Source organism: Hyaena hyaena, unplaced genomic scaffold (genome assembly GCF_003009895.1).
Source record: "Hyaena hyaena isolate Hyena2069 unplaced genomic scaffold, ASM300989v1 scaffold_1376, whole genome shotgun sequence".
Classification (NCBI taxonomy): domain Eukaryota; kingdom Metazoa; phylum Chordata; class Mammalia; order Carnivora; family Hyaenidae; genus Hyaena; species Hyaena hyaena.
The window spans coordinates 179,850-203,264 of record NW_024082009.1 but is presented as its reverse complement, the minus strand read 5'-3'; the positions used below and the strand labels follow the sequence as shown (position 1 = coordinate 203,264).

The 23,415-nt window shown below is 35.7% G+C and overlaps 1 protein-coding gene across 4 annotated transcripts in view; it reads left to right on the top strand.

Annotated features, from left to right (window-relative positions):
* Window positions 1-23,415, top strand: part of LRRK2 (leucine rich repeat kinase 2) — a 139,832-nt gene that overhangs the window by 35,220 nt on the left and 81,197 nt on the right. For 3 of the 4 annotated variants that reach the window (XM_039223570.1, XM_039223572.1, XM_039223573.1), the window contains 6 exons: window positions 6,607-6,751; window positions 7,346-7,485; window positions 11,986-12,114; window positions 12,190-12,360; window positions 17,712-17,970; window positions 20,957-21,145. In XM_039223570.1, the coding sequence (XP_039079501.1) occupies window positions 6,607-6,751; window positions 7,346-7,485; window positions 11,986-12,114; window positions 12,190-12,360; window positions 17,712-17,970; window positions 20,957-21,145 (1,033 nt within the window). The remainder of the gene's footprint in view (window positions 1-6,606; window positions 6,752-7,345; window positions 7,486-11,985; window positions 12,115-12,189; window positions 12,361-17,711; window positions 17,971-20,956; window positions 21,146-23,415) is intronic. The other variant, XM_039223571.1, reaches the window with a different exon arrangement.

Below are 23,415 nucleotides of genomic sequence, written 5' to 3'. Positions count from 1 at the left end.
GCCTATGTTTACTATGTTTACTATGATAGTAGGAAGTTAGTTGGTGGAGACATAAGATGCCGATACGGATGCAGGGAGTGAAGAGATCTGCCATTCTAGCTAAGGCAAGTGTACTATTGACCACACACGTGGACAGGTTCTTCAGATTGCCGGTAACATAAATCCACTCCAGTCTACTCAGTCAGAAAGAGAACTAAAGAGCTAGATGTTCAGCTAAGCCTCGTGAGTGATATCAGGAACTGTGGCTGCTGTTTTCTTTCTTTTGGCTGTTTGTTTTTTCTGGCCCAAAAGGTTTCAGTCCATGAAGATACAGGGCACAACATTAAAAGCTTCTTTGATTACATAGGCTCACTTTCATTGCTCTCCTCAGAGATAACCTTTGAAATGGTTTGGTGGGCATTGTTTCTGTCCATTTTTAGTTAATTACATACCTATATACTATTATATATCTATATTACATATCTATAGATATATAGATATCTATAGATATCTATGTATGTATCTATATATGTACATACATAGATATGTAATATTATGTATCCATAGATATGTATCTATGTATATACGTACATACATAGATATGTAATATTATGTATCCATAGATATATACATCTATAGATATGTAATAGAATATAGGCATATAATAATCAACAATCATACAATTACATTTATATTGTGAAATGCAAAAGGAATTGATGGAATTAAGGTGGTTTGAAAGTTTAATGCAGTATCAATTGGTCTTTATAAAAGATACAAGAGTAAAGATGTAAAGAATGATTAGAGTTTATGTTTTCATGAAAGGAAGAGAGCAGTCAAGGTGATAAATGGAAATGATTCCCTGTGATTTACTCTACTTTGAAAAATGTCATAAATCAGTTAGAATAGCCTGTAGAGAGATCTCCTGTAAAAATTCAATTTAAACTGAACTTTATAATGTAATTGTCTCTGATATATTTGAGTCATTTGTACTGAACCCTTAGTATGATTTTTAAGGATAGCAATATAATGAGTTGATTCAATTCCAGAAATATTTGATGAAAACAAGTATGTGGTAGGAACTGTGTTAGGCACTGGGAAGACAAAAATGAACATGATTTGTGCCCTTCTGTCTTGGATCTCATAGTTTGGCGAGGGAAATAACAGCCATGCGTGAATCATTTGCTCTGCATTGGGCCTCACTGGCTTTGTGGACAATACTCTAGAAGTGTAGAGGAGGAGTCAGTGAATTTTATTCATGGTGTATGTTGGTGAGAAGTAAGAGGTCCCAGAGCAGCCTTACAGGTAACTGTGATTCTGGTTAGCCCGTCTTTTCTAAAGTTACTGACTGTAAGTGTGGCAGAGTGGAAGGAGTCCACAGTCAAGAGACCCGCCTGCCAGTAAATACCGTGATGACAAGGAGAGCACTCAGCTCCCAGGTCTTCCTTTTTTTTGCTCATTAATCCCAGAAGCAGTGGTTGAGAAGGCTGCCCATCTCCTCCCCTCTTTTTCCCCCATTTTGACAACTGAGTAATGACAAGGCATCTGCTAAACAGTGACTATCATTTGGAGGCAGGGAGATAAGTTCAGGGAGAAATAGAAGTGACAGTGTTTTATTTTTAAAAACTTCCCCTGTGTGGTTCCCCCAATCCTTTACCACTTTTGAGGAAAAAATGCTCTAAAAGAGGAATATAAGTACTTCTTCAGCTCTAAAATTCTGTGATTGCATGTTTTATTCCGAGTAAGTGTTACAAAACATCAGAGATTTGGGGCCCAAATGCTACAGACCTGTGAAACGAGTCACCCTTAAAAGTAAGTCTATTTTTGGAAAGCAGAATTCCCAATTAGGTAGAATTTCAGATTCAACTAAGATTACAATGCGAAGGCCATGAAAAGTATTTATTTACTTATTTGTTTTCATTTTTTAAATGTTTATTTTTGAGAGAGAGACACAGAGACAGAGACAGAGACAGAGAGAGAATGAGAAGGGGAGGGGCAGAGGGAGACGGGGGCAGAGGATCCTAAGCAGGCTCTGTGCTGACAGCAGAGGCCTGATGTGGGGCTCAAACCCACAAACCCTGAGATCATGACCTGAGCTGAAGTCAGACACTTAACAGACTGAGCTGCCTAGGTGCCCCGAAAAGTATTAAAGTGAAGTAATGTTTGGATATATATAAAACTTCAATAACATCCAGACTGAAGTTCAAATCTGTTGTTCAAATGCTGTTGTCTTTATATTTGGATTCTTGAAAAAATAGTTTGGTTGGTTGTAAAATATTGGGATTTTATTTTCTTTAAAAACTTGTAGGCATTTCAGTGTCTTTTAGTGCTGAATGTTTTAGGGGAAAAATCTAAAACCAGCTTTTTTTTCCCCCACACTTATAAATGAGTGGTATTTTCACCTGGATACCCAAAGGATTCTTTTTCTTGAAATTCAGATATTTTATTAGGATTTATCTTAATTTATTTCTGGACTATGATGTCTTCTTTTTAGGTATACATTCAATATTTTTATTTTTTCCAGAAAGCTTTCTTGAATTGCAGTTGACTTAGCTGGCAGCTAGGAAAGAGGCTCTTTTCAAACCAGTTGACTTGCTTGAGCTGGCTAGCTAGCTCGTTGAGGAAACCATTTTAATTATTTATGTATTCTCTGAAAAACTTGGAAGATTGTGAGGCACAGGCAATAGGATGTTCTGTTTAACATCTGTAATGTCCTTCCACTGGCATTTCCAAAAATTTCATTTGGGTAACATTGCTAAGTATAAACTACTAAACTGATTTTAATTTCCATTTGAACAGCAGTACATTATTTCACTGTTTTCAAGATAGAACATTTGATAGGTGAAAGAAAAATCTATCGTAGGCTTGTAAATACCATAAATATATACATGTAACATATTTTTGTGTATTTAGAGAGAGTGAGTGGGGGAGGGGCAGAGAGAGAGAGGGAGAGAGAGAATCCCAAGCAGGCTTGGTCTCATGAACCATGAGATCATGACCTGAGCTGAAATCAAGTGTTGGAAACTTAACCAACTAAGTCACCCAAGTGCCCCTGTATAAATATTTTAAAATTTATGAATCTGTTAGAAGTCAAATACCACTATTTTAAGTTATCAAATGGGGGGCACCTGGGTGGCTCAGTTGGTTAAGCCTCCGACTTCGGCTCAGGTCATGATCTCATGGTTTGTGAGTTCAGGCCCTGCGTTTGGCTCTGTGCTGACAGCCAGCTCAGAGCCTGGAGCCTGTTTCAGATTCTGTGTCTCCCTCTCTCTCTGACCCTCCCCTGCTCATGCTGCCTCTCTCTCTCTCTCTCTCTCTCAGAAATAAGTAAAATATTAAATTTTTTAAAAAAGCATAATCAAATGGTTTATTTGAGCTCCATCATATGTAATAATGTGAAGCTGTCATTCTCTTTATGCATTGACAAATCACAGGTCTCCTGATGCAAGTTAGTCATTACTCATCATCCAACTGCACCTGAAATAGTTCAAGATTAGAGGAGTTCAATGTAGCAGAACCAATAGTTGAATAGAAACTTGCTGGAGGGCTGGTATTAAGGACAAATACATATGCTCTATAAATATCGGTTTGATTTAATTATTAGCATAAAAAATAAGCCTATGATGCATTTTGTGGTTAGGACTGGCTACCTGATTTGTGGGGCCCAGAACAAAATGAAAATGCATGACTCATTGCTTACAAATTATGAAGAATTTCAAGATGGTGGCAGGAGAACATTATACCAAGTGCGGGGCCCTTGTAAGCACAGAAAACTATGTGCAGGTGCGCACCAAGGAATCTGGCCCTGCCCAGGAGGTGGGAATGGTGGTGCTATTAATAAAACAGAAAGATCAGACAGTCTACAATCTAATTTTTTCCTTTTTCTTTTTTTCTTGACAAGTTAATAAACTTTTAGCTTTGAACATCTGAGTTTAAGATATTAGTGTCAAGCATCGAGGTAATGGGGACTTAGAGTTTAGGAGAGTGTAAACTTGTGCTTTGCGTTATCTGCTTAAAGGTTTCCGAGTCTCGATTATTTTCATCAATAACATAGTGTTTCTACATTATAGGGTTATTGTGAGGATTACATGGGTTAATATATAAGAAATACTTCAAAGAATCGCTGGCGCATAGCAAGTGCTGCATAGATTTTGGCATTATTGTTGTGGTTGTTGCTGTTGTTGTTATGGTGACACGAACCATGTTAGTGTACGAAGTCCCATCCATAAATAGAAGGGTTTTAAGAAAAGAACTGGACAAAGTTTGACATTGAAAGAAGAGATGGTAAAGGAGATGGGCAAATGAATGGTTTTAAAGTTGGAGAATAATTAGGGGCGTACCATGGCACGGAAATCAAGGGAGGAAAAAGCAGCAGTTTGGTTGTTAAAGGACTTTTTCTTTGAATGGTTTTTAATTCAGAGTGGTAAGGACAGAAGTCTGATTATATGAAATTAAGGGGTGGGGAGAATGTGGAGATAGTGGGTGTGGATGTTTCTATTAATACGTTTAGAAATGGGGGAGAAATGGTAGCTTGATGGACTGGAAGATCAGTCAAGGGACATTCTGTCTCCCAGTTAGAAGTTTTTCATCTATGAGGGGGGTGTTTAGCCCAAGGCCTGAACAGGGCCATCACTCAGAGTTTATTGCACAGATGGTGAGTCATAGTTCATCCTCATAACAACCCTCCATTTTTAGGACCAGTTTAAGGTGAGGAGATAGAGACAGACATGAGGCATCCCTCCATATTCACTTTGAACCACTTTGAATTTCTTTGTATTTCTTGAATAATACTTTCTGAGTAAATACCACTTCTGAGTAAATGTTATTTCATTCATTTTTAATGGAACTAAAATGGAGCTATTAAGTGAGAAGAGGCAGAATTTAAACCTAAATTTAACTGGCTCCAAATTACTACCCAGGACAGGAAAAAGTATGAAGCGGGGCAAGGATATGAGTGTGTTGACAAAATGAAAGAGGAACTGAGGTCCAAGCTGACCAATTAGGTCTGAAGGAGAAAGGCACAGGATGACAAAATGATGCTTCTGCTCACACCCTATTAAAAAAAAAAAAAGATGCTGAATCAGGACAGTTGAGAGGCATTAGAGGACTAGATTGGAAAGGAATGAAATCTATTCATTGACAGTATAGAAGTGAGAAGGGTTGGAAGGTAGATCGTCTTGGTTGAAGGAGCTCTAACAGAGCTTGAGATGTGACTTGAAGCTCTCAGCTCTGTGGCATATACCCACAGTAGTGCTAGTCAGAGATTTGGAGTAGAGATACCATGAAACCAGTGTCTTTGAAAACAAAAGACTTGTCAAGGACAGCATTGTAATTTTTTGAAAGCAAAACTGTTAGGTGGGCATTCATATCATGGAAAGCATTGTGGAAAAGCAGAGATGGCCCATCCCATGTAAGAGTTAGCTATATGTCACAATTATTAAGAGTGAAGGTAGAACTGTGATGGTCCCTGGTTGGAAAGTGTGTTGACTGTTTCTTCTCTGTCAATAAGTAGGATAGTTTGGAAAAAGAAATGGCCTCTATTAGGATACCTGTAAATGATGTCAAATCATCTGGAAGAGTTGAGGTTAAAAAGTTGGAAGAGGTAGCAATTACATCCTGGGCTTTTTCTTTTCTTTTTTTTTTTCCTTCCTTCCTTCCTTCCTTCCTTCCTTCCTTCCTTCCTTCCCTCCCTCCCTCCCTCCCTCCTTCCTTTCTTCCCTCCTTCCCTCCTTTCTTTCTTTTTTCTTTTTTTTGGCTTCTCAGTTTTTAAGGGAGACATATTTATATTCAAGTCCTAGACCTGACATATATTAGCTTTCTGATTTGAGCTCTTCTTGTTCCTATATCTTTAAAATTTGGTGACCCTATCATATGAGGCTGTTGAGGGGGAAAAATGAGACATGGCAATTAAAACACTATTAAAAAATTTTTTAATGTTTAATTTTGAGAGAGAGAGAAAGATAGAGCAAGATCAGGGGAGGGGCAGAAGGAGAGGGAGACACAGAATCTGAAGCAGGTTCCAGGTTCTAAGCTGTCAGCACAGAGCCTGACGTGGGGCTTGGACCCATGAGCCATGAGATCATGACCTGAGCTGAAGTCCAGTGCTTAACTGACTGAGCCACCCAGGCACCCGGCACATAAAACACTTAAAGAGTAAATTCTCAATTAGTATTTTCTATAGGTGAGAGTCAGCATTGCATTTTACTGGCTAAATATGCAGTATGCAGGCAGTGGGGTCCAACATCCCTGATTTGGTCGCATGTCAGCAACAATCTGTGTGACTTTGGGAATACACAACTCCACTAACCCCCACTGAACTCATCTGCTATTGGGAATGATATTAATATGGACTTTAGATTCGTGTGAAAAGAAAATGCATCTGAAGTACCTAGCATAGTGTGTGGCACAGAACGGGTACTCAGTAAGTATTAAAATGGTACCTCTTATCCTTAATCATAATTTAAAAGTAATTATTAATGTAAGGCAAAATCAAAGGTAAAAATCTTTATTTGGACTACTTATATTTGGACTGCTTTGTTTGTATTTGTTCAGTCCATAGTTGGCTTTAACTGAGGTAAGAATTAATAATTCATTTTAAATAGAAAACATCAGTTGTCCTTTTGATTTCAGTTCATTGGAAATCCTGGGATTCAGAAATGTGGATTGAAAGTAATTTCTTCTATAGCACATCTTCCTGATGCGTTAGAAGTATTATCTCTGGAAGGTGCTATTGATTCGGTACTTCATACGCTGCAGATGTATCCGGATGACCAAGGTTGGTATAATTTGAAGTTAGGATTTAGGATAGATTGTTTTTAATGTTTTTGTTTATTTTTGAGAGAGAGAATTATCTCTAGAGAGATATTAGCTCTAGAGAGAGCACGGGGGAGGAGCAGACAGAGACACACACAGAATCTGAAGCAGTCTCCAGGCTCTGAGCTGTCAGCACAAAGCCTGACACAGGGCTCAAACCTACGGACTGCGAGATCATGACCTGAACTGAAGTTGGATGCTTAACCAACTTAGCCACCCAGATGCCCCTAGGATAGATTTTTAAAAAAATGTTTATTTATTTATTTTTGGTGGGGAGGTGAGCAGGTGAGGGGCAGAGAGTATCCCAAACAGGCTCCAGGCCTTCAGTGCCGAGTCTTTGCAGAGCTCTATGTGGGGTTTGATCTCATGGGTGAGATCAAGAACTGAGTCAAAATCAAGAGTTGGATGCTTAACCAACTGAGCCACCCAGATGCCCCAGAATTTAGGATAGATTTTTTTTATAGGCTTTACCCATTGGCTAGGTGTTTTTAAATTGTTTCTTCAGTTTTGAAATTTAAAACCATTAATTTTATTATTTTTTCTTTTATCCTTCTAGAAATTCAGTGTCTGGGTTTAAGTCTTATAGGATGCTTGATTACAAAGAAGAATTTATGCATAGGAACTGGGAATCTGCTGGCAAAAATTCTAGTTTCCAGTTTACAACGATTTAAGGATATGGCTGAAGTACAGTTTAAAGTATGTGTATTATCTTGAAGGGAATTTGGGATCCTGTGAAGATTTCTCTTTCAGAGCAGCTGGTACAATTCCCACTTTGCATTAAAGGGGATAGTCTAGTTAATTGAAACCTATTTATCATTTTGTAATATTTTAATTATAAAAGGTGAAGAGAATTGGATCAAATCGCAGGGATCCTGTTTTTCATAATGAAATCTCTAAAATCAGCATATTTATTTGCCATTTGTCTTTGTCATCAAAGGGCAGATAATGTGCTTAGAGAAAGCTGAGCTTTACTTGCTTAGATTTTGGATAAATAGAAGTTATAATTTTTCAAGGCTTGTCATGATCAGTGTTTTATTGTGGGATGCTTACCTCTGGTAGTTTTTCTCCTTGATTTTTTTTTTTTCTTGCAGTAAAATATTGTAAATGTTTTTCTTCAAGCAGCATTTCACATGTGATATACAATAACTATTCCTTATAAACAATCAAAGATGTTGGCTTGGGGAGATTAAGAAAGAAATTGGCTCAGATATTTTCCTATCACATATTTATTTATTTTTATTGAAATATAATTGACCTGCAATGTCCTGTATTTTTGTTAATGTTTATTTTTGAGAGGGAGAGAGAAAGACTGTGCGTGGGATAGGGGCAAAGAGAGAGGGAGACACAGAATCCAAAACAGGTTCCAGTTTCTGAGCTGTCAGCACAGAGCCCAATGTGGGACTCAAACTCAGAAACTGTGAGATCCTGAGCTGAAGTTGGATATTCAACTGACTGAGCCCCTCAGATGCCCCGACGTATAATATCCTATTAATTTTACATAGTGATTTGATATTTTTATACATTACAAAATGATGTCCACATTGAATCTAGTTATCATCTGTCATTATACAAAGTTACTACAAAATTGACTACATTCACCATGCTATATAATATATCCCCATGACTTATTTATTTCATAACTGGAAGTACCTCTTAATCCCCTTGACCGTTGTCACCTGCCCCCAACCCCTCCCTACTATGATAACCAACAGTTTGTCTCTTGTATCTATGAGTCTGTTTTGCATTTTTTGTTCATTTGTTTTGGTTTTTAGATTCCATGTATAAGTGAAATCATATGGTATTTCTCTTTCTCTGTTTGACTTGTTCCACTTAGAATAATATCCTCTATGTCCATCTATGTTGTTGCAAATAGCAAGATTTCATTTCTTTTATGGTTGAGTAGTATTCAATTTTGTGTGTATGTGTGTATCCCATCTGCTTTATCCATTCATCTATCAGTGGACACTTAGGTTTCCATATGTTGGCTATTATAAATAAAGTACAATGAATATAGGGATGCATATATCTCTTTGAATTGATGTTTTTATTTTCTTGGGTAAATATCCAAGAGTGGAATTGCTGGATCATATGGTATGTGTATCTTTAATATTTTGAGGAACCTCCCTACTGTTTTCCATAGTGGCTTCACTAATTTATATTCTCATCACTGTGTACAAGGATTCCTGTTTCTCCACATCCTTGACAACACTTTTTTTTTGTCTTTTTGATAATAGCCATTTGATAGATGTGATGTAATATCACATTATGGCTTTGATTTGCATTTCCCTGATGAGTAGTGATGTTGATCAGTTCAACGTCAACATACATTGACCACCTATCTGTCTTCTTTGGAAAGCTGTCTGTGCAAGTCCTCTGCTTATTTTTTGATTGGGTTGTTTGTCTTTTTGGTGTTGTTTAAGTTCTTTATATATTTTGGACATTAATCCCTTATTGATGTTTGATTTACACATATCTTCTATTCGTTAGGTTATATTTTCATTTTGTTGATGGCTACCTTAGTTGTGCAGAAGCTCTTTAGTTTGATGTAGTCTAATTTGTTTATTATAGCTTTCGTTGCCCTTCTGTGAGGAGCATGGTCCAAAAAAATATTGCTAAGGCTGATGTCAAATAGTTTACTACCTGTGTTTTATGGTTTCAGGTCTTGCATTCAAGTCTTTAATCTAGTTTGAATTAATTTTTCAATGTAGTGTAAGATAGTGGTCCAGTTTCATCCTTTTGCATGTCAGCTGCTCCAGTTTTCTCAGCTTTTATTATTTTATTATTTTTATTTGAAGAGAATGTCTTTTCCCCATTGTATATTCTTGGGTTAATTGATTGATCATGTATACATGGGTTTATTTCTGGGCTCTCTGTTGTATATTATTGACCTGTGTGTCTGCTTTCATGCCAGTAACATACTGTTTTGATTACTATAGCTTTGTAGTATAGTTTGAAATCAGAGAGTGTGATACCTTCAACTTAATTTTGCTATCTCAAGATTGCTTTGGCTATTCAAGGTCTTCTGTGGTTCTATACAAATTTTAGAGTTCTTTGTTACAGTTCTGCGAAAAATGCCGTTGGTATTTTGATAGGGAATACATAAAAGCCGTAGATTGCTTAGGCTAGTATGGATATTTTGCCAATATTGATTTTTACCTTCTTTAAGTATGGTGTATCTTTCCATTTATTTGTGTTGTCTTCAGTTTCCTTCGTCAGCGTTTTATAGTTTTCAGTGTACAGGTCTTTCATCTCTTTGGTTTAATTTATTTTTAAGTATTTTATTCTTTTTGATATAATTATAAATGGAATTTGTTTCTTAATTACTCTTTCTGATAGCTCATATCAATTTCTATATTCTTTTTTGTGTTCTGCAACTTTAGTGAATTCTTTTATTAGTTCTGATAGTTTTTGGTGGTGTCTTTAGGGTTTCCTATATATAATATCAAATCATCTGCAAATAGTGACAGTTTAACCTCTCCCTTTCTAACCTGGATGCCATTTATTTATTTTTCTTGCCTAATTGTGGAGACTAGGATTTTTAACACCATGTTGAATAAAAGTGGTGAAAGTGGGCATCCTTGTCCTGATCTTAGAGAAAAAGCTTTCAGCTTTTCACCATGGAGTATGATGTTAGCTGTGCATTTATCATAAATGGTTTTTATTATGTTGAGGTAGGTTGCTTCCATATCCACTTTGCTGAGAATTTAAAACAATTTTTTTTAATGTTAGCAAAACAAGTAGTCTCAAAGAGTTTCTGCTTTGGTTGTGTTTTTTTGTTTGTTTTGTTTTGTTTTGTTAATGGAGTTTGCAACTTTCATAATCCACACTCAACAAATGTTTTCATAGATGACAGAATTGACCAGGAATAAAAAAATCCAGGCTATAACCTTGTCACAGACATTACTAGTAAATGAGATAATATATGTAAAGTTTTTAATTATAAAGTGCTGAACATGCAGCATTCTTAGATTAAACACTACAATGTGCTATATAAATCTGATTTTTATAATGTGCCTCAGGCAAGGATGACTAAAGCCAAACCAGAATTGATTAAAAGTAATCCTAGAGAGAGGAAATAAATCTGTACAAGTCTAAAGCTCTCAGTTTACTCAATATTAATATATGTAGGCATTAATTTTAGGATCTCTATAGTAGAGGTTGTGAACTATTGACCAGTGGGCTAAATTGGGGCTGTCAACGTATTTTATTTGGCCAGTTCAGTTTTTATAAGTTTTTATTTGAATTATATGCCTTCTACACATTTGTATTACTTGCTTTTCTAGTGCATGCATTTGAATTTGCAGGGACCTCTAGTCTAGTGGTGGGTGGACCACATGTTCCTCGGACCTGCAAAAATTAAGACTACTTCTCTTATCAAATGTCAGTAAATATTTGTAGAAATTCAGCATCTGAAAAGCACAAAATAATAATTATATTAGACAATTTCATTAATGTATTATATTGAAAGATAATCAAGACTTTAAAAGTTAAATTGATCTTTGATGAGTCTCCCCAAGCTAAATAATAGGAAACTCAAAAGTTCATTCTTTCCTTAACCATCTCATGAGTAGAGAGCCCAGACAACACTTAGGAATATGCCTGAGGTAGTTCTGAAAAGTAATGGTGTGACTGATGAGTTCTTTATAAGTAATTTGCTACAAGGATGTAAACCTCAGAGTAACTTTAGAGCTTTTCTCAAATATACTCAATATGAATGAAATCTAGGAGCACATATTCATCTCTTTGAAGTTGAAATTTCATAAAAAGGGCACAAAAGTGCTAGGGAAATAGCAGGCTATCTAGAGAACCTAACCTTCAGTGTTGTAATAAAAAATACACTTTGCTGGCTGATTTGGGTGTGTAGCCCTGTTGATTCAGCTCTTCTAATATCAATTAATATCTTGCTTTCATCCTGTAACTATGGCTTACTTTTAATGGATTAGGTATTTTTTTCTGCGTTGCTAGACAATGGTTTGTTAACTTGCATTTTATTCTCTGTGTGCCTGTTACATTTCTTAGTAATGAGAGAGCAAGGTTTGTTTATAGGAGTGTTTCAAGATTTACAGCTTTTGAGCACAAACCCAATAAATATTATCTAGTTAGTTAAGTATCACATACAAACTCTCTGTTTTATATTATTTATTTATTCTTTTGCCCCAGAATTGCTTATGTTATTATTTTGGTCACACTCTTCAGGGATTTCAGACAATCTTGAGAATACTGGAATTGTCAGTATCTTTTTCCAGCCTGCTGGTGCATCATTCCTTTGATTCGGTGATATTCCATCAGATGTCTTCCAATATCATGGAACAAAAGGATCAACAGGTACAATGTTTTTCACCTAGATGTTAACTGTTAATGGATTTAACTCACTCTAAACCGTGTTTCCATTCTTTTCAGTTTCTAAACCTTTGTTGCAAGTGCTTTGCAAAATTGGCTATGGATGATGAATTAAAAAGTGTGATGTTAGAGAAAGCATGTGATCAGAATAACAGTGTCATGGTTGAATGCTTGCTTCTGTTGGGAGCAGACGCCAATAGAACAAAGGAGGCAACTTCGTTGATTTGTCAGGTAAATATTCAAGGCCTAATTTTGGTTTTTTCTCTGTTATTTTACTCTACCATTGTACAGCTCTTACTTACATCCTTTATTCTTTAGTACAGAATTTACCAGTTTTTGCACAATTGCTTGTGATTTGTAATAGGAGTTTAGATTCACAGAATTTCGGAGGTAATGGGGTCCTTTAGGTATATCTGGTCTAATCTTTCATTTTACTTGACTTTCCCTACCTTGTTGATAAGTAACTTTTCAAATGTGTCTCCTACAGTGCGTCTCTAGGAACACTCTGCATAACATATAGTTTTGTTTTGATTAACTTTCAACCATCTTCTCTCTGTTTTCAGTTTCTCTCATAGAAAATTCTCTCCTCAGTTCTACTGCATGTGGTCATGTTGGCAGTGTACTGAACACCCTTGGGCACACTGTTCACACTGACATCCCCTGTCACTGTCCACCCCCGTGGTTGTATAGCACTGTGGCCCTGCCTTCCTTCTCTCCCTTCCCTAGTGCACTGGGCAAACACCTCTATATAAATGTTCCACTTTTCCTTCAAAATCTAACCCAAATGCTCTTACCTCGGTAAAGCCCTCGCTGCACCCCTGACCTCCATACAAAATAAAGATTTACTTCTGTTCATTCCATGACAGTATATGTGATATATGCAATATGTCTTTTATGTTTTGTGAGGTATATGAAAGTGGAAATGTACAATGTTCATCTTGTATCATTTAGAATAGCTAACTCATTGATTTGCATACAGTATGAATTTAGTAAGTATTAAAGTGCATTACATGTTATTTCAGGGTTTTCATTGTATAAATTTCAGAGTTTATAACAGCATTCAGGTAGCACCATGTATATTTCCTAGAAATTTAATAATATTTCTAACAAAGCAATTATATAGTGATTTAATGTACGTTATTAAATAACCAACAGAGTACTATATTTTCCAGTAATTTACTTTAAAGCCCTACTTTCTAGGGGCGCCTAGGTGGCTCAGTTGGTTGAGCGTCCAGCTTCAGCTCAGGTCATGATCTCATGGTTCGTGGGTTCGAGCTCCGCATCGGGCTCTGTGCTGACAGCTAGCTCAGAGCCTGGAGCCTCTTTCAGATTCCGTGTTTCCCTCTCTCTCTAACCCTCCCCTGCTCATGCTGTCTGTCTCTCTCTCTTTCAGAAATAAATAAAAACATTTAAAAAAGTTAAAAAAAATAAAGCCTTACTTTATTTAATTTCCCACTTGCCTATGGATTCAATTCCGTTTGTCAACTGTAAATTAGTTAGCGCTAATTAGCGCTCTACATAAAAAAAAACCTGAACCTGTAACTTATTTTCATACACAATTAATTTGCATATTAAGACCAAATAAATAAAGTACTTAAATTTAGTCAAATTTCATTTAAGAAATCCACCTGAAAAATAGTTGCTTCTCTATTATTAAAGATAATTAAATTATTTCCTTCAATAACATAATGCATTTTTACTGTGTATCTTTTGTGTGATCTATACATCTTTACATTAATATTACTGGAATATGCCAAAGAACTGAAAGAAATTTCCTCTTAAACTTTTTTAGAGAAATAGCATACACAAAAGCTTTTGAGTGTAATAATTTTAAGTTTCCAGCAGGAAATGCTTCCTACTCTTCTCTCAATTTGCCCAAATCTTTCTATAGGAGCTTTTTATTTTATTCTTCTCACATTCTTTTGGACTTAATGCACTTATTTATATCTTTTTAAGCAAAATCAAATCTTTGCATCCATGGGTATATCAAATTGAAAGAATTTATCATACTTATCAGAGATTATTTGCCACTAAAAAATATTGATTACATTTTGTGGCTAGATTGAACATACATTATTTTAGATACTAGTATAAAATGAGGTAATCACCATTTATGTACCAATGCTGTATAATTAAGGACTATTTGGAGCAATGATGGAGTTAATCTTACTAGGCTTTCTGAGGGGAATTTAATGATGTAATATACATGATTCATATAGAAGAATATGGAAGGCTGATACTGGGCGTGAAAATACATGAATAGAGATCCAAAGATGAAAACCATCAGATAACGGTGGGAAGAGCACCTGTGATGAAGTCTGAATAAAAGTTATAACAAACACTGTTGTCTTCATTACCACCTGGGCACTGCTATGAGTCCTTTACACGATTTAACCCTTGCAACAACCTTGGGAGTGGGTTCTAGTATTATTCCCATTATACAGGTAAGGAATTGAGGCACAGAGAGGTTAAGTAACTTGCCTAAGGACACTCTCCTAGTAAGTAATGGGAAGTCAGCCTCTCAAATGCCTGCTTTAGTCTTGTCTATACTATAGACTCATGGTAGTGGTGGTGGTAGGGGGGAGAGGAAGGAGAGTTGCTCATTGATTCTCAAAGGCTAGTCTAAAATATTTGGTTTTGATCATGGCTGCATTATTTATAAATTTGGAGATGAGAGAGAAGATTGCAAAAGATAGTAAATTATGCATTTTTAAAAGTTTATTTATTTTGAGAGAGAGACAGAGCATGAGCAGGGAGACAGAGGATCCCAAGGAGGTTCCAAGCTGTTAGCACAGAGCCTGATGTGAGACTTGAACTCATGAACCATGAGATCATAACCTGAGCCAAAACCAAGAGTTGGACACTCAACCAACTTTTCTTTTGTCTGGTATGCTTTCTTATATATCTCTGTCTTCTTCATCCGCATTTATCTAAAGTCAGCTTGGGTCTTGTGGGCCCTCAAGGAAAATAGTGTATAAAAATAGATTGAGCAACTTGTAGGTAGAGAGCATGATGCTAGATAACTGGTAAAGAATATACAAGGGATTTTCTATTTCAGGATGGTGGTTTCTTTCTGTGTGTGTGTGTGCTGGGAAAGGAGAGAGGACAAAATGTAAATCATTTTAATATGAGGTAGGCAGTAAGTGCCAATTTATACATAAAAATTTGCTGGGCCACAGAGAAGGCATTTGTGATTGAGTTTTTGGGCCCTTCTGTCCCCTCCATCTCCCTTCCTCCCATTCCTTTTAAATTTCCTGTGGGCTTTTAAATAGGATATTAGTGATTTGCTAGTTAAATTAAATATATATTTCCTAAGCATTGTACTAGGCTACAGAGGTACAGATTAAATTGCAAAAGCATCCAAGCCTTTCATTCTAGTTTTGAAACAGATAGGCATTTTTGGTTTAGTGTGCTACGTGCTATGTTTAAACAAATGGGATGGGAGTCTGGAGGAGAAAGATTGTGTATGACCTGGGAGCTTAGTAGCAAGCTAAGTAGTAGTTTAGTAGCTAAGCACTTAGTAGCAAGCTGTGTAGTGCTTAGTAGCTAAGCACATGCTGTGTAAGAGATTATGAAGCTGTTTCTTCAAGAATGAACATCTTTTAGGGTGCCTGAATGGCTCAGTGGGTTGAGCATCTGAGTCTTGATGTTGGCTCAGATCATGATTCCAGGATCATTGGGTTGAGTTCCGCATTGGACTCTGCACTGAACCTAGAGCCTGCTTGGGATTCTCTCCCTCTGCCTCTCTCTCCCACTCATGCACTCTCTCTGTCTCTTAAATTAAAAAAAAAAAGAATGAGCATCTTTTTGCTTGACGAGCAGAATTAGACAGTTAAGGCAGTAGAAATATTATAATTGAAGGTAATGAGTTTTTAAGAAAAAAAAAACTCAATGTTGTGTTTGGAGGAATGTCTTAGAGCAGAGGTGTTTAGAAGATATTTAAACAGGGCAGTGATCTCCTCATATCTAAAGTAGAAAGGTATGAGAGTGGCTCTGGGGAGAATGGGTTAAAGGTAGGTAACCTACAGACTGATGAGCATTAAGTTGGTACCACCAAATTACAGAATGATCTCCTCAAATCCCTTGAACATACATTAATTCTAGAGAATTCAGGAATTCCCCCAATCTCCTTCCCCTGACCTGGTACCTTAGATCATATGGTCTTGTCTTAATCCTTAATTTTGGGCAGTGAAAGGAGCACAGGCTTGACTTGAAATACAGGTCTCTTGTTGACTGCCTCTATTAAGTTTGGACAAATCATGTATCTCTTCTAAATATTCATCTATAAAATGGGGATGATAATTTTTATGACATAAGCCTTTTTTTAAATGTTTATTTTGAGAGAGAGACGGAGCGTGAGTTGAGGGGGTTGTGTGCAGAGACAGGGGGAGACACAGAACATGAAGCAGGCTCCAGGCTCTGAGCTATCAGTGCAGAGCCCAATGTGGGACTCAAAGCCATGAATCATGAGATCATGACCTGAGCTGAAGTCAGACGCTCAACTGACTGAGCCACCCAGGTGCCCCTGACAAATGGTTTTTATTTTTTATTTTATTTTTTTTTTAAATTTTTTAATGTTTTTTATTTATTTCTTGGAGAGAGAGAGAGACAGCGTGAGCAGGGGAGGGTCAGAGAGAGAGGAGTGACAGACTCTGAAACAGGCTCCAGGCTCTGAGCTGGCAGTCAGCCCGACGCAGGGCTCGAACCCACGAACTGCGAGATCATGACCTAAGCGAAAGTCGGACGCTTAACCGACTAAGCCACCCAGGCGCCCCGACAAATGGTTTTTAATAAGGATTAGAATTCGAGTGTACACAGAATTTAGCACTGTTCCTAACATACAATGTTGCTATTATTTATTACTTTGATCTTGTTAACAGGCCATCATTCCTTCACCTCCTTCACAGGAGAAGCTGCTCTTGTGTAGGCCAATATGCTATAGATTGCTAAGCCTTCCCTCTGCTTACTGTGGTCACTGTAATTTTTATGGCACTTAGCTTGCTAACCTACTTTGAACACATGTCTGCAAACAGTATTCAGGGGAGCTAGAAAACAGGCAAGAAATTTCTTTGTGGAAATTCAGGTTCTTGTGCTGGAAAACCAAAAGCCTTTGTATGTGGCATTTACAAGTTTTATAATGTTCATATTCTCATTTAGATATTTTGTTAGATGTCCGTGCATGAAGCCTCCTTCGTGCAGTAGCCTTTACTATGTATGGTACTAGTTTCCCAGATGTCTTCCAAGGAGCAAATGGAATCCCAGAAGGTGTAATCAGTGGGTATCATTGGTGGAGCCTCAGGCCTTCTGACTTCAAGTGTTATGAGCTTTTTCTCCATTATCATGTTGGCTTTTTCATGGTAACTGACTCTCATGTGGCAGATTATTTGGCTTATGCTCCTCTGATATATGTGGTGCTAACCTTATTGAATTTTCATAATCTATTTCAAGGACGTGTTTTGCCTTATTTTGTTTCTGTCTAAATGAGGGTATAGAGAAAAATCACACCAAATCCAACTTACCAGTCGACCAAAAGGAAGGCATACAGGCTTTTAATATGTTTGCCTTCTTTTTTCCTTTAATAGGTGTGTGAGAAAGCGAGCAGTCCCAAATTGGTGGAACTGTTACTGACCAGTGGATCCCGTGAACAGGATGTCCGGAAAGCGCTGACAATAAGCATCGGAAAAGGTGACAGCCAGATCATCAGCTTGCTCTTACGGAGACTTGCCCTGGATCTGGCCAATAATAGCATTTGCCTTGGAGGATTTTGTATAGGAAAAATAGAACCTTCATGGCTTGGTCCTTTATTTCCAGATAGGACATCCAATATAAGAAAAGAAACAAGTGAGTATTAGCAGGAAGATTTTGTCCAAGTCTTGTTTTTATTGGCATTCTTTTAAGCACTAATATTTTCATTAGGTTTATTTCAGTTTGGTACAACTTAAGCCAAAAATATTGTGAAGGTTTGGATATCTTTTTTTTCTTGTCATGAGATACCTTTTTTTGTCATGAAATGTTTGAGAGTGTTATTGTGTTTAATTCTTTATGACCTAGCACATATTTTATAAAGATAGAGCAGAAGAGTGGGATGTTTCTGAGTAGTTGCTCTTTAAAGAAACATTTTTTTTTTATAAAAGTAATCCATGCTCATTTTAAGAATAGAAAAATGCATAAAAACATAAGGAAGAAAATAACTATTTTGTCCCTTATCAATGTAGATTTTCTTACTAGATTTTTATATGCTTACATATACATATTCATTAAAATGTATATGCAGAAACTTACACAAATGGATACTTTGCATTTTCATGTTAACATATTTAATTTTCAGTTTTTCAATATTTCAGTTAAAGAGGTATTTTCTTTAAATTTTCAAGTTAATATGTATTTTGCGTATATTGAGTATATTAATGACAAGTTAGCATCATCTCCTATTAAGATTTCTGTCATTTCAGATGTCAGTCACTGACACTAGGTGTGTTTTTAAATCTTGAGCTCCCTGTTTCCCTCTGTTAACTCACTTCTATGACTGCTTCCTTCCCTACAATGATCTTCACCTTAAGTATTCTCTTGTTAATAACATGTTTGCTTTACTGTCATTTTTCTGAGGCATTTACCTGGCAATACCTTATTCCTGTTCACTCCAGTAGTCGGCTTTATCCCTCCCCGTCAGCAAGGTAGCTGCAAATGCTGCTGGAAGAAAGTATCTATCCATGCCTATTAGTGCCTCTACAAATTCCAGGTTTTCAGCATTCTGGTGGGCCCTAGAAGACCCGGTTAGGCTGAAGTTCCCTAAGTTTCTCTCCCTTTTTTTTTTAAAAAGTAGGCTTCATGCTCAGTGTAGAGCCCAATATGAGGCTTGAACTCATGACCTTGAGATTAAGACCTGTGCTGATATCAAGAGTCAGATGCTTAACTGACTGAGCCACTCAGGCTCCCCCTTCCCTACATTTCCTAAATGTGTCATATACTCTTCCAGTGTTAATCTAGCTACCTAACTGCCTTATCTTCTGTCTCACTTGTCTGTTTCTTCTTCTTTTTTTTTTTGGCTTCAGCCCCAAATCACTTTTTACAAGAAAACATTCCTACCCACGTGAAATCTGTGTGGGAGATCTTTCTCCATGTTCCTGTAGCACCTTGTTTCTTACCTGTACTAGCATTTATGACATTATATAATTGTATTTTTTCTTTTTATGATCCTCCTTTTGGTAGATTATATGCATCATAAAGTCAATGTCATTTTGTTTCCAGTGTTGTAACTTTAGCATCTAACTAGTACTTTGTGCATTGTAGGGCTCATTAAATATTTATAATATTGGCAAAAATAAAAATTTGGTAATTAATTATGTTGATAAACATATGTGGAAATAGGTGTTTCACACATTATTGATATGAATTAAAATTATCTTCTTTTGAGGACAATCTGGCAATATCCATTAATATTTTAAATGCACACCCATACTTTTTTGACCAGCTACATACTGACAGGAATCCATGATATAGGCATGTTTAAGATACACAAAAAGTCATGTGCAAGGGTTCACCATAAAATATTGTTTATAATAGAAAGAGATTAGGAGAAAAAGCCCAAGTATCCTTCAAAAGGAACTATTTGAATCAATCATGGGACATTCATGCAGTGGAATGCTTTGCAATCATTGGAGGAAAAAAACATCTAACAAATCCAAATGTTCAGATAGTGCATTATTAAGTAAAAAAATAAAAATAAAGGAGCACAGAGCAGTGTTTTTTGTATACTCATGTTGGTGAAAACACAGTTGAGATATGGTAGTCATAAACATTTGAATACGAAAAGACTCTGTCATAAGAAAAACCCCAGACATGCATTACTTGGTTTCCTCTGGGGACTTTGGAAACTAATGAACTATGATTAGATCCCATGTTCTATCACTTCAAGCAATCTCCTCCCAACAGCTTGCTTACTTGAATCTCTGATTTCTGATGAACAAGCATTGTGGGCCCACTGGAGAGGGAAGAAGGGAGATTTACTATCCACTGTATTCCTTTTATTCTATGTGAAGTTTTTTTTACCTTTGATAAGTCTCACCTAATTAAAAAATACAATCATGTCATTTGATTGAGTGGAAGCATGACCATAGTTATGAGTAAAGAACATTTTGGATTCATAGTTTAAATCATTTTTCAAGTACTACTTGGCTGAGCCTCATACACATGACATGTGCGCTATGAAAGTAATATATGAAGAAATTTTGCAAGCTGTATATAACACAATGAGAGCTATGCCAACTTATTTCTTTATAATAGAGCATAATATAAGATATAATAAAATAGGAGTATGTTAACTTTTAAATTCCACCAAATTTCCCATTTAGCAAATAGTTGATAAAAACGTAACTGTATTATTTATTGAGCATCTTCTGTTTTCTAAGCATTGTGCTAAACATTCTATATGCACCATTTCCTTTAATCTTTTCCATAACCCTATGTTGTCGTCTCCACTTCCCAAGTGAAGAAACTGACACTCAGAGAGCTTATGTAACTTGCAAGTGCTATTGCTGTTATTTGAGCACAAGTCTGTCTGACTTCAAAGCCCAGGCTGTTTCCCAGGTCAGGTTCATTTCATAAATATTCAGTTTTGTCACCTACACCAAAGCTTTGAGTAAATTTTTATGATTTCTAAAAAATTTAAATTCACTGCCTGTTTTTTATGCAATATCATGGTTATAAAGTGACTTTGGAAAGAAAAATAAAAATTTCTCTTGAAGTATGAGGGTATGTAAGGAACTTTGGTATGATCTGTGTTTATGTTTGTTGATTTCTGAGTTGCTGGTATATCTTTTTACTGTAGACGTAGGATCCATCCTAGCAAGAATGGTGCTCAGATATCAGATGAAAAGTGTTGTGGAGGAAGGAGCAGCCTCAGGCAGCGATGAGAATTTTCCTGAAGAAGTACTTGATAAATTTGATGAATGGACCTTCATTCCAGACTCTTATGTGGACAGTGTGTTTGTTCAAAGTGATGACCTGGATAGTGAAGGTATTTATTCTGAAAAAATATTCCCTTTGTGTTTTAAAACATTTATGCACGGGTATTGAACAATAGAATAATTGTTTTAAAACCTGATTTAATTCATTTGGAAGACTTGAGGAAACGTGTTCATCATTGGAAGCAGTTAATGCTAACTAATTCCAGCTAATGCAATGACTGTCAAGAAAATGTATCTGCACTTCTGAAGTATTAGAATATTGACCATGATCTGTGAATGATGACTAATGTAGTGAAAACACTCTGAATCAGACTAGAATTGGATTCCATGTTCCATCATTGACAAGATCCATTTGTGGCTTTGTAAGCCCCTCACCCTTATTGAAGATACTGTTGCCAACCTTCCAGGATTAGAGAAAATGTGTGTAAAGGATTAGAGAAAATGTATGTAAAATGTCTGGTAGAATGCTTGCCAAATAGGAAATGCTTCATAAAAATAGCTTTACCTTTAGAAGAATTAAAGTAATATTAATATTTTAATAACACCTTTGAAATAACTTAAAATAATTGACATGGCAATATATATAATGACAGTAACTAGGACAGACATATTTAACATAATGCAATTTGGTAAACATGGGGTGTAGTGCTTTTTTATTAACATGGTATGATTAACCCATGAAGGTATTTGAGAGGGCATACAATAAGAGTTCTCCCCAAATCCCCAAATCTCTGGCCCAAATATTTTCTTTTTTGGCCCAAGTGTTTTTTAAAATCCAACTTTATTTAGATATAATTAATATGAAATAAAATGTACCCATTTTAAGTGTGTGTTTTCATGGAATTTGAAAACTCTGTACATCCATGCAATCATCAACATTATTAAATTATGCAAAATTTCTACCACCTATAAAAGTTCCTTTATGCCTTTTCATAAATCCCCCAATCCTTTGTTCCTGCAACCACTGATCTCCTTTCTGTCACTATAGATTAAATTAGTATTTTCTGAAGTTTCATATGAATAGGATGATACAGTATGTTCTCTTTTAAGTCTGGCTGTTTTCCAAAGTAGTTATACGATGTTGTACTTCCTTCAGCAATATGAACTTTCTAGTTGTACATCTTTGTCACACTATACTGCTTGATATCATCAGGCACTTTAATTTTAGCTGTTCTAGTGAAGGTGTAGTCCTAGGTCATTTGCGCTTTATTTTCATTCCCTGATGACTGTAGATATTGAGAATATTTTCATGTTCTTATTGACAGTTCATATATTTATTTTGTTCATATATTTATTTTGTGAAGTATCTGTTCAAAACTTTTGCTAATTTTTAGTTGGGTTGTTGTCTTACTATAGTATTACAAAAGCTCTTTATATTATAAGAGTTCTTTATATTTTAGGTAAAAGTCCTTTGACAATATATAAATTGCACATATTTTCTCCTGATCATTGTTTGTCTTTCATTTTATTTAATGTCTTTTTTAAAGAGCGTAGGTTTTCAATTTAGATAGAGTACAGTTTTTGAGTTTTTTTCTTTTATGGTTTGTGCATTTTTTATTCCATTTAAGAAATATTTCCTATCCCAAATTTGTGAATATTTTCCCCAGGTTTCCTCATAGAAGTGTTAAAACTTTAGCTTTTACATTTAGTCTATAATCCATTTTGAGTAATTTTTATGTGTGTCAGTGAAGGGTTGACAGTACTTTTTTTCCCATATGAATATCCAGTTTTTAAACATCATTTTGTGAAAAATACTGTATTTCTTCATTGAATTAATGGCATTTTAATTTAAATCCAATTTAATTGACCATATAAGTGTAGTTCTATTTCTGCATTCTTTATTCTGTAGAATTAATTTATGTCTTCATCCTTATGCTGATGCCATACTGCCTTCATTACTTTAGCTTAATAGTAGGTCTTGAAATCAGATAGTGTAAGTCTCTGGTGGTTTTTGTTTGTTTGTTTTTTCCAAAATTGCTCTCACTATTCTAGGTTTGTTGCATTTCCATATACATTTTGAGTAAACAAATTAATTTTATGCTGGAGTTTTTATTAGATTTAAATACGTACATTTAATGTAGACTTACCATATTCATTATATACTATTAATATTACATAATATAGAGTTAACATATCAATAATTTTTAGATAAATCTATAATAAATCTAGGGTAATTGATATCTTAATAATATGACTCTTTTGACATATGACTATATATATTTTTATTTATTATTTACAGTTTCTCTAATTTTTTGTATTGTATGTTTTCTGATGGTATTATAAATAGTATTGTATTTGAATTCATTTTTCCAATAGTTCA